The following is an 11,293-nucleotide window of genomic DNA, read 5'->3' on the forward strand; positions in this document are numbered from 1 at the left end:
AATATTAGCTCTCTCTTTTGTCCTTTAAAAAATCTTTTATTCATGATCTATAAAAAATACAGTATATTGTTTACTGTTTGTGTTTAGATAAATCCTCTTTTTACTGTAGCTGATGAATTAGGCAGTTTAAAATGGTTTTCCCCAAGTAACAGATGAGGATTTATGGGTCCGCCGTGTTCCATTAAACTACAACAACAAACACACTTGAACACAACGCACTGGTAATTTCCAGTTCAAGTGGAAAGGACCATCTTTTCCATAACACGTGAAAAAGAGTCACTCAGAAACAAATCCACAATCACCCAGCTCTGTGTTTCCCTTCAGCACCACAGAGCATTTTTGCTTCTTTAAGCTCAATGTTTGTCCAACTCATTAATGCTCTCATTAACCTCATTTCTAGCTGAGTTACCGGGGGGAAAGGCTCTGATAATCCCCCTTTATGCTCCATGCTCAGCCCCAGACAGCAGACGGACAGAGTCCAAGAGCCACATATTTCCCTCAAGAGTCGGTGGAGACCAAAATAAAGCTAAATAACAGATTGATCATTGGAATTTGATGGGTGGCCAAAAACAAGGACTCTAAATAAATGTTAATGTTGCTCTTTAGTGGTCTCCAACCCTAACCCTGGAGAGCTACTGCCCTGCATGTTGTAGAAACACAACTGATTCTAATGATTGCTGAAGATCAAGTAGCTGAAGCTTGTCAAAAGGGTTTTTCAACGAGTTAAAACTTAGAACCAGACGTGTTAGAGCAGATAGATAAAACATGTAAGTAGCTCTCCAGGAGCACGGTTTGAGTAGAGCAACTTTATGCTACAAAGGGTTACAACCAATACAATTTTGTCAACACATTTGACAACTCCAAACCAACTTTTAGAAGTTGATAATTTTCAATGCTGTGCTTACAGCTGTTTCTTCTTCTGTCCCCCTGCGGCCACAGAAGTAAACAAATGCAGCTGTAATATTCATTTTTCATTCAGTTGCTCAGTAAATCAAATGTTTAACACACTGGGCTGCTTCGTTCAAATGGCCATTTATTACATTCTCAAATCAGCTGAATACTAGTACTTACAGACATTAAGGACCTTTCTCAAAACAGACATTCAGACTTGTCAAACACAGGTGTGATTAAGGTTGTTAACTGCTGGATTAGAGCCATCGTTAATGTTATTTCACCTGTGCTTCTCCTGCTATGTCTGCGGTGAAAAAACAGTCTACCTATGATTATTTCTCAAGGAATCTGAACTACTTGATGTTTCTCAGTGTTTTTAGCTGAACAGTTGAAAAATTAGTCCTAATTATGTAAAAAAAAAAATCACAGTTAAAGTCAAAGTTTTATGTGTTAACATCTTGAAATTTGGGCAAAATTACATTTCTGGGTACATCGAGGTAGCCAGAAGTTGACTAAAGTGTCATGTTATTATCCTCTTATCACTATCATAGCAACAAAAATGTGACAATTTACCACATAACTTAACATAACACATGACTACAATGGAAGTAGTTAGTTTAACCTGCTATAATTCAGCTTCCTCTGTGATGATACACCAGCATCAACAGACTCCTTTCCAGTTCAATAAATTCGTGAGTCGAGGTGATTCGTCTAGCACGGAATTGCGGATAGGTCAACTCATCCAATCCTGTCCACTCAATAATCACTCTGAACAGGGAGAGCCGGGGCTAGAGCTAATCCCTGGAAATATATCAAAACTCACTATTCAATTGTTTTGCACTTGTCCCAGTAGCCACAATATAATGTAGCCTAGAAATGTGTCATCAGCAGCAGCAGGGTGAGGCAGGGTAACAGCAGCAGCAGCAGCAGCTGGCTTGTTTCTTCATGGAGGGGAGCAGCTGAGCCGTGCACGTCATGTCCACAGAAGGCATGCTCCAACAGGAGATGGGTGTCTGCACTGACGCCTGCAAGGAGGGGAGAAACAGTCACATCATCTCACACAAGGAGTATTTAGCTCCTTTTATCATCCGTGTGCAACATATTGTGCTGCTGCAAGGCTCATTTGTGGCAGAAGCGATTAACATTTCATTATGCCTCCGGTGCTGACATGACCCCGTGAGCCTAACTTGCAGCCTACAAGGCCATGAAATCAATGCCAGCTAATGTTGTGGGCTCTGCCACAACTTGCACACTCAACAACAATGCAGTAACTCTAGTAAAAGAGACCAGCATGAGGGGATACACACCGTGAGCTGACCATTCGTCCCACAGATGCTGGGCGTCCTCATCGTGATGTTCATGGTGGTCATGATGATCCGGGTCTGCGCAAAAACACACAATCAGGGATAAATGTACTTATCCTCTGGGCGAAGCCAACAATTAAAAGCTACATGAGAATTATGAACGATTGAAGACAGCATGGAAAGGATTAAGATAAAACAGACAGGACACAAATAGGAAATGAGAGTGAAGGGAAAGAGCAGGCAGCTGTTTTGACCTTGGGGACTGGACATACATAAATACATTTCATAAAACCAGTATGCATGAATCTAAGGGTTTTATTTGCATATAAACGAGCAATACTGTACTAGCGTGCAATGAATACTAACAATCACAATAAGAGTAAAAAATATATAAAAGAAGAGGAATTCTTTATTGATCCCATGCTGGGAAAATGCAGTTTTCAAGATTCAAAGACATTTTTAATAAATCCCTAATAGTTACGATTAGTTTAACATTGTTTTCTACTCTGAAGAAGAAGAAGAAGAAGAAGAAGAAGAAGAAGAAGAAGAAGAAGAATTCTTTTATTAGTCCCGCAACAGGGAAATTCGATTTTTTCACTCTATTATTGTTATTCATGTTACACACACACACACACACACACACACACACACACACACACACACACACACACACACACACACACACACACACACACACACACACACACACACACACACACACACACACACACACACACACACACACACACACACACACACAGAGGCCCAAAATACACACACATGCACAAACAGGGCCTATATACATGCAATTAATGGAGAGATGTTAGAGCGAGGGGGCTGCCAGTGACCAGCACCCTGAGCAGTTGGGGGTTCGGTGCCTTCGGCAGTGCCCAGGAGATGAACTGGCACCTCTCCAGCCACCAGTCCACACAGGGACTTGAACCCTTCAGTTCCCAGCCAAGTCACCTATGGACTGAGCTACTGCCAAATACTGTTGAATAACAATTTCTTTTCTTTTTCTATTAAATTGAGGTTATGTACGTAAAGTTTGCTTTTACAAATACCAGTATGTAAGCTCTATAGATTGTAAAGGACTCAGTACCGTTTGAGTGATTCAGGAGCATCCGCTTGAGTTCCCTGAGGGCTTGGGTGAGATTTTCCAGCTGGTCATGGAGATGGATATTTTCCTCTATCAGTGCATGTATTGTATCCTGTAGTTCAAAGCTCCAACTTCGCAGGACCAGGAGAGCGAAGGGCATGAAGAAAAGCACCGGCCTTGGTCCCCTCATAGCGTCCACAACTTCTGTCACATCTTCACCGAAGCCAATCCATCCTTCTCACACAGCTGCTGCGTCCCAATCCTGCGTGAGAGATGAGCTTGACTTGCAGGAATGTCTGGTGCAGAATACTTTATCAGCTTAGAGTCAAGGGGAGGTGACAACAGTTTATTACTTTCCAAAGCCATGTATGGAAAGCTGCCAGTGGGCTGCTTTAAAATCTATCCAATGTTTCCACATCAGTGCTCCCTGGGACTAAAGCAACAGAGGCCCGGTTTGCTTCGTGATACCTCAAATGAAAATAGGTTTTAGACAATTGCTGTGTCAACAAACGTACGTGTTCGGTTCTGCGGGATTTATTTTTTTGGTCGAATTTAGTCCAGAAGTATGGGTAAAAAGGGAAGCAATGTGCCAACTGAGCGCACAGACAGTCAATGATTAGTTGCACATCCTTTCTGTCACGTGGCGTATAGTATGCACATCCTCACTGGTACAAAATCAGAGCAGTGGGGACAAAAACGTTGGAATGCATTCCCTGAATAATTGTGTAGATTTTGACTAAACGGACAGGTTTTTGAGGTTGGTCTGATGCCGAGATCATAGAGAAGGCAGAAGAGACGGCAAAAAAGTGCCCACTCACTGACCTATTTCTCAACAGGAAAGCTTAATTACTCGAATCAGGTTTGGGGATGATTAGTAAACAGGAAATCACACATGAATGAAAATTAACTTTAGCACAGAAACATGTTTGTTTCAGTTGTACTGCTTATAAAGACATTTACTGCTGGTTTCTGTTTTATATAAATTTATTGTACAATTAAATTGTCATGTCAGAAAAACAAGGAAAAGATACATCAGCTTCCTTTGTACACCCTTTTCTGAGATCAACTAATTTGCATCTTCTCCGTTATTTAACTCTGACTAAATCCTTTATTGATCAGATTGTGGCTAATCTTGCCAGCGTTTACACTCCCAAAATAACTAACAACTAGATGACAACTATGGAACAAAGTGTATGGCAAAGTATGTAGAAACCACGGATGAAATCAAGATCCAGGGACATTTTTTATCCAAATGAGAAGCTTTTATTTTTTAAACATGTAGCAGTTTATGCTGTCTTGGCAGCCCTGGTACGCTTCTTCTTGACCACAACAGGCTTCTGGCTCTTCAGAATGGCGCTGGCACGACGCAGGGCAGCCTGGGAAAACCAACGAGACACAAATTAAGTTCCTGAACGCTTTGAAATACAAACTACAAATAAAAAGAGACCATCATACGAACCAGTGCCGCAATAAATGTAAGAGTTTTCTGTTGAAAATCACAAAAGTTTTTTACCATGCGCAGGTCCTTCCTGTACTTGCTCTTGCTGATGATGTGCCTCACACTGTTGAGGGTGGCGCGGGAGTTCTTGTTGATGGTGATTTTTTCGTAAGAGTTGGCAGGTTTGTGCTGGCCTGTGCGATAAGAAAACAATAACATGTGCCAATGTTACCGCATCCTCTTCAACGATCCAAAAACAACAAATAACCAGAGTGTCTGAGGTTACACATCTTCTGAAAGTTTCTTGTCTTTGCAATTCAGTGCATGTTAGCTGATACCAGGAATGGGCCATCATGTGAATTCTTTCAATTTGATATCTTGACTTTATGCAATGAGCAACTATTTGAATCCATTGGAAGTAAGCACTCCTGATTTAAGGAAGCATCAATAAATTACAGAAATGTAGCTGCTGTTCCTTCAAATGTATGTAATATTTTTTCAATAACTACAGGTCAATTTTATCTTCAATTTTTTTTTTAAAAAAGGGGGGAAAAGTGTGTTGACAATGAAGTACAGACTTCAGATCAATGTACAATCAGATTATTTTCATTCAAATGAAAGCCCTTGTGAACATCAGGTAAAGCCAGTTTTATTCCACACAATAAATGATTTGTTTCACAGACAGGACGTGCCCGAAGATGAAAACAACATCAAATGTTTACCTCTACGCTTCTTCAGCACGACGACGACTCCCTTGCCATCGGCAGCTGGCTGCACACCTACAGTCTTCTTGTGCACCAAACCATTGAAGCGGAAAGAGTTCTTGGACTTCAGGTTGTTGGGCTCCTGTCACAGAAATAAGATTTTAGTTAGACAACCCTTCTGGACAGCTTGTGTTGGCAACTTCAAAGAATGACAGTTGAGTATTACCATCACTGTCAAGACTGGTCCTATCATATGTACGTTACAGTGGTATGTAGGCTTTGCTGGGCACTAAGAACTTTTCCAACAGATTTATTGAAAACTTATGAAAAATAAATGTTTCCATACTTGCAGACAGTCACTATTCCTAGAAAGCACAATGACACAGACTGCTAGATTCCACCACAGCCATATCACAACAACTCAAAGCCAAGGAGTCTGACGCAGTGTCAAATACTGCTCATGAACTCTGATCAAACTGAGAAACCTGGCAGCGCGGATCAAATATGACTTCATACTGTATTCTGTGACTGTATTTTTCCAATTCTCCCACATGGTGTGTTGAGGAACATATTTACTGTGACGTTACGCTGCAAAACAAGAACGTTTATGACCAAGTCAAGCCTAACCCAGACGGTGGCCAGAAAATCATTTTACAAATTAACAGTACATTACAATATGTATTTGAAAACATTTAATGCAAGAAATATGCAGTACAATAACAGAATATTGATTCATGTTTGATCAACACTGCCTAGTTTGCTTAGAGCAGTCATTGACACTGCTGCTCGGCTCTGACTGTTGAAGTGGATCTAGTAGATGACATTAGGAGCACACACCCGAGCAGTAGAGCAACAATTTTTGTCTCAATGTGCAGTCAGGATATAGTGGAAGTTTTAGCAAATACGGAGAAATGGTTGACAACTTCAGTTTTAATATTAAATATTTTACAAAATCTTCTCAAACTCCCTTACGAGCACCTCATTCGTACTTTACTGTAAAACGCACACTCAAAAGTGGCTTTTAGTAGTCACAGGGCCTATTTAAGAACACCTTTTACAGTGTGATCAAACCACAAATGCCTGGTCAAAACTCATATTTATTTAATGTGCAGCTGGGACACAGGTCTGTCAGCCAGGTGGTCTGAGTAGAAAAGACAACTCACAGTGCTGTAGGTCTGTCCGTTCCTCTTGATGAGGAAGCTGGAGCAGTTCCTGATGACCATCCACTGCAAATGGGACGACATGATGAACCTGGACACAACAAGACCAATGGGAGTGTTACTACAATAACTTGTGTGGTCAGCTAAAGGAAACTTTAAACAGGGGAGATGCACAGTCTCTACCCGCAACTGACAAGCGTCATTTATGTTTGCTACCATTTGCTTAACGTTACTGTCAACGTCTTCACTTAGTTTCACGATTTATAGATTAGCCACCACTTGGTTCAGTAGGGAAATTATAAACCAGTGTTTAAGAATTGTAAAACAAACCCACAGTGTATTTTACGGGCACTCATATCAAGAAGACAGTTGTTAGACTAAAGCACAGTTAGCTAAAGTTAGCTCCAGTGATGGAGCACGACGAGGCCTAACACGAGCGACGTTTTCACAAATGTATCTTTTAATTCCTACACTACACAAGGGCAATTCATTTCACACGGGATGTCCAACAACCACCACAATAATACTATCTTACTTTATGAGACTAAATACAAACAGGGGGAGATAGTTAATACAGTTTAGTGAGCGGCTGTTAGCTGCCGAGGCGACCACGTTACCTTTTAGCGGAGAAAGAGGACCGGAGAAACCGGAGACCGCTTTACGGAACTTCTGTCCCAGATCACTGCGCACATACAGATACTTGTTTATGCAGCATTTACTCTCAAACCTACATTCAAGCACGTTTAAAACATACAATGTATCTCCATTATCGTCACAGTAGTAGTGTTATTTTTTATACCGACGCTATATCATATTTTGAAAGCAATTTTATTGAGCACTAGTTGTCCACAAAGCCCAGCGGAGGAACACGTCCTCACCGCTCTAAGACGGATCCATGACGTCTTTAATACGCGCCGCGTGTTTACAGATTGCCGTCACACAAAAAATGAAATTTCCAAATATCATCTGCTTTAACACCAAACACGAGAGTCATGTTTTAGATTATGACATGAGTACAAACACAGAGTAAATAAGACGAATCTTACTAAAATCTGCATTTTTAGGTTTTAATTTCTAGTATTTTGTGGATGTTATGTCAGAATATCGACGTGAACCCAAACGTTGTCAGTGGTCAGAGACTTCATATGTGTAAAACTGCACATTACAAAGATACAGTTTGGTGTAACATGGCACCTGCACGCAGTGTCTTAATGTGAGAAGTCAAACATGGGTGAAGCTGAAGAGCTGGAGACACTGGGTGAGAAATTGTACTCTCTGATTTATCCCAAACACAAAGACATTGCTGGAAAACTCACAGGTAAGATGACCTGCATGGCACATTGTTTTGTTTTGTGGTATTATAAAAGCATTTGTATGATAGTAACTTTGAAACTTACTGTATAACAACAGTTCCCAAACCTGATTGTGTGATGCAGGTATGCTGCTGGAGCTGCCAGGTCCAGTCCTGAGTCACATGCTGCAGGACAAGGCCACGCTGACTGCAGCTGTGGAGAAAGCCTTCCGAGCCCTGCAGCTGGCACAGGAGCCCAGGTACAGCAATGGGCAGGGGGTAGGCCACACCTGATCTCCTCCTTCCATCGTCCTGAGCAGACTGGTTTTAGACAGTATGTGAGTTCTCATAAGTCTGCATTTCTGAGCAAGAGGAGTGAGGTAGTATATAAGGAGATAATTTATCGACCACCGTCAGAGGAAATTTGTTTCCACAGCCTGTACACACAGAAGAACAATTAAGGATCATCACACAATAACATAACCACAAGGAACACAGTGATGGGAGAGGACATGAAGCTCTTATTGTAGCATGCTCGTTAGATCAGACATCTGAATCTGCAACCAGATGTGAGTAGAGTGAAGAGTTTCTAAGGGCACATTTAATCTAACAGAGACAATAACTGTAATTGTATTTATGAGGGTAATTTTGCCCATGATGGCAACATCAGCTTTTTACAACCAAGTTTAGGTCAGTGTATTATTTTGGGAACAATGAACAGTTAATAGATGTGTTTGTTTCGTACACCATGGAATTCATGTGTCAAAAAACACTTAAATCTCATGTCACTGCACCTCTTTGCAGCAAGGTAACGGGTAAGGACGAGGATGGCGAGTCGGCGTCCTCTGACTCTCTGGGGGAGCAGCTGTTTGAGCTGGTGGATGTTTACAACACCGGCCACTCCCAGAAAATCACAGGTAAGCAAACAGTCCTCAACAAAAACTGAAATGCCTCTTAGACATGAAGCAACCTCAGCATGTTAGCACTGTCACTGTGAGCATATTGTATCTAAGTTAAGCCTACAACTAGTGTGTGATGCATTGAAATATGATTTGCTTTTCTTCAACAGGAATGCTTCTGGAGCAGCACAAAGAGGCAGTTTTAAACCTTCTTTCAGATCCTAAACTGCTGGAAGAGCAGGTGAAATTTGCCGTGGAGACACTAAAGGAGTACGTGACTTATTACACTTCAATTGCATTTTAAATCTACAAAATAAAATATTCATTGATAATTACAGTCAAAAGCCCCATACTGTAAAGTCAAGGCCCGTATTCAGAAACTGTGTTTTTAAACGAGCTATCAGGATTTCTGGACTGTTGTGATGTCCCAACTATACTATATATATATAGGTAGAAAGTGCTGCAACAGTGCTGTTACAGTCATCCTCCAGCTGCAATGATGGTGCAGAGACGCCAAGAGTGCAGAGGCAGAAGACCCAGAAACACTGACCAATCAGAGCAGACGGGGCTTTTTCAGGAGGGGGGCTTAAAGAGACAGGTGCTAAAAATTAGCATTTCAGACAGAGGGTGAATACAGGTATATTCAGAAAGACAGTATGAGAACTATAAAGAACAACAAAGCATGTAAAATGTTCTAGTAGAAACCCAACATTTAAGTATGAACCTGAAATTGAGCACATGTCCCATTTAAACCACTTGTGTGACATAATGTTCCTGCTGTCTCCCTTCAGACAGAGCATGGAGGAAACAGACATTAGCGACACGTCAGACGCTGAGGACACAGAGAGGCTGGGAGAGAAGATCTTCTCACTGGTGGAAGAGCTGGATCCACTGCATGCTAATGACATTACAGGTGACCTGATACTTTAAATATCATTGATGAAAAGTTTGTCATCATTCTTATGGTATAGGCCCCTTATGGTAAGATGTGGACAGAGACTAAATGTTTACACTTATGGTATTTTGGGTCAAATCTTCCGCATCTATTTGTGCAGGTATGCTACTGGAGATGGACCCAGCTGCTCTCCACCAGCTGCTCCGAGACCACACGATGCTGGAGGTTGCTGTTCAGAAAGCACAAGCAGCATTGGACACTCAGAATCCAACTCTGTCTTCTTGAACAGAAGAGGAAACATTTTAAACACACGACAAGACATTAATAAATGACTGATTTTGATGAACTCAGATAATATAACGCTGGGAAGAGCTGGCTCTGTGGAGAGTCTAGACTTCCTTTGAATCATTGAAGAGACTCGTAAGCCCAAACTGATATTACACCTTGCTAATACGGATGTTCACTCTGCAAGCGCGTGACACTTCATCTCATCTCATCTACAACCGCTTATCCGGGGTCGGGTCGCACGGGCAGCAGCTTTAGCAGGGGACCCAAACTTCCCTTTCCCTTTCCATATTAACCAGCTCTAACTGGGGGATCCCGAGGCGTTCCCAGGCCAGTGTGGAGATGTGCCTGGAACACCTCCCTAGGAGACTGAGCATAATGAAAGACGTGTATCCATCAGTGTGTCTCCACCTGGGAGCTGGACTTCCACAACAATCATTATTGCTTGAGGAATATGTTTACAGTAAGGGAGAATTTACTTGTATGGCTCTAAAAAAAGAGTGCTGATCTAAGGGTTGCCAACAGTGATGCTATGATAATTTATAAGATTTGGTTTTTCTACTGTATATAGTGATGTAAGTTTAAGTTGGAGAAATGTCTTTGCTAACAGAAAATACAGCAGATTATATATAAACAGAAGTCTATCTTGAAATATCTGGACATGGTCACACCAGTGCGTTTAGATTGCATTTGCATGTATATTGTGTAGAAACTTGTAAATCCCCTCATCACTGTCCAAATGCTCCTGGATAATGAGCCATAACATCTAATCGATTACATAGTGTCTGAATTTGCAATACATAGAGGGAAAATGTTTGGGCATAGCAGTGATTATAATAGTCATTTAAAGGTCCCATCATGTTCTGGTTCATACTTTATGTTAACACGCTTTAATGTTAAAAAACAACACATTTTTCTCAGACTGTATATAGCTGTATTCACCCTGTCTGAAATACTCTGTTTTCGTGCCTGTCTCTTTAAGACCCCTTCCTGAAAAACACTAATCTGCTCTGATTGGTCACTGTATCTGGGTCTCAGGCTAATAGTTGTGACATCACAACCATACAGTAGTCCTGACGGCTTGTTTAGGTTTCAGAATACGGGCTGTGTGCATTAGTGGATTGAGCATTTTGATACTTTCACAGTATTTATATATCACCTCAACCTGCTTTATAATAATAATAAAAAAAAGACAGGTTTGCACTTTTTACAATATAGGACCTTTAATTATTTCTTGTTAGGTGTCTGTCGGATTCTCAAATAATTTATTATCGAAACATATTGGAGCTATTTTCAGTCACAACACTCCTAGTTATGTGCAGAAAAT

The 11,293-nt window shown here is 41.1% G+C and overlaps 2 protein-coding genes across 3 annotated transcripts; one reads left to right on the forward strand and one right to left on the reverse strand.

Moving 5' to 3' along the window:
• Positions 1-4,534: 4,534 nt before the first annotated feature.
• rpl28 (ribosomal protein L28) lies at positions 4,535-6,685 on the reverse strand. 2 transcript variants are annotated; one of them, XM_083929247.1, is made up of 4 exons: positions 6,600-6,685; positions 5,455-5,578; positions 4,814-4,926; positions 4,535-4,650 (listed from the first exon to the last, which is right to left on the reverse strand). In XM_083929247.1, the coding sequence occupies exons 1-4, from the start codon at positions 6,678-6,680 to the stop codon at positions 4,558-4,560; spliced, it is 411 nt and encodes a 136-aa protein (XP_083785373.1). In that variant the 5' UTR covers positions 6,681-6,685; the 3' UTR covers positions 4,535-4,557. The 2 variants fall into 2 exon arrangements, with proteins under 2 accessions (XP_083785373.1, XP_083785372.1); XM_083929246.1 differs by having other exon boundaries at positions 4,535-4,670; positions 4,808-4,926.
• Positions 6,686-7,767: 1,082 nt separating this feature from the next.
• On the forward strand, positions 7,768-10,106 carry LOC310958987 (uncharacterized protein). The gene is made up of 6 exons (XM_083930150.1): positions 7,768-7,914; positions 8,033-8,147; positions 8,692-8,804; positions 8,957-9,056; positions 9,578-9,699; positions 9,842-10,106. The coding sequence occupies exons 1-6, from the start codon at positions 7,824-7,826 to the stop codon at positions 9,964-9,966; spliced, it is 666 nt and encodes a 221-aa protein (XP_083786276.1). The 5' UTR covers positions 7,768-7,823; the 3' UTR covers positions 9,967-10,106.
• The last annotated feature ends 1,187 nt before the right edge of the window (positions 10,107-11,293 follow it).

Source organism: Echiichthys vipera (genome assembly GCF_963691815.1).
Source record: "Echiichthys vipera genome assembly, chromosome: 16".
Classification (NCBI taxonomy): Eukaryota; Metazoa; Chordata; class Actinopteri; order Perciformes; family Trachinidae; genus Echiichthys; species Echiichthys vipera.

What these genes read in the sequence shown, in the direction of transcription:
- rpl28 (XM_083929246.1), bottom strand. Translation starts at nt 6,680, where the DNA reads ATGTCGTCCCATTTGCAGTGGATGGTCATCAGGAACTGCTCCAGCTTC. An exon ending in ACGGACAGACCTACAGCACT is followed by an intron (nt 5,579 to 6,599) that starts GTGAGTTGTCTT and finishes TTTCTGTGACAG; the next exon opens with GAGCCCAACAACCTGAAGTC. An exon ending in ACAGGAAGGACCTGCGCATG is followed by an intron (nt 4,671 to 4,807) that starts GTAAAAAACTTT and finishes TGGTTTTCCCAG; the next exon opens with GCTGCCCTGCGTCGTGCCAG.
- LOC310958987 (XM_083930150.1), top strand. Translation starts at nt 7,824, where the DNA reads ATGGGTGAAGCTGAAGAGCTGGAGACACTGGGTGAGAAATTGTACTCT. An exon ending in CAGCTGGCACAGGAGCCCAG is followed by an intron (nt 8,148 to 8,691) that starts GTACAGCAATGG and finishes ACCTCTTTGCAG; the next exon opens with CAAGGTAACGGGTAAGGACG. An exon ending in GCCGTGGAGACACTAAAGGA is followed by an intron (nt 9,057 to 9,577) that starts GTACGTGACTTA and finishes GTCTCCCTTCAG; the next exon opens with ACAGAGCATGGAGGAAACAG.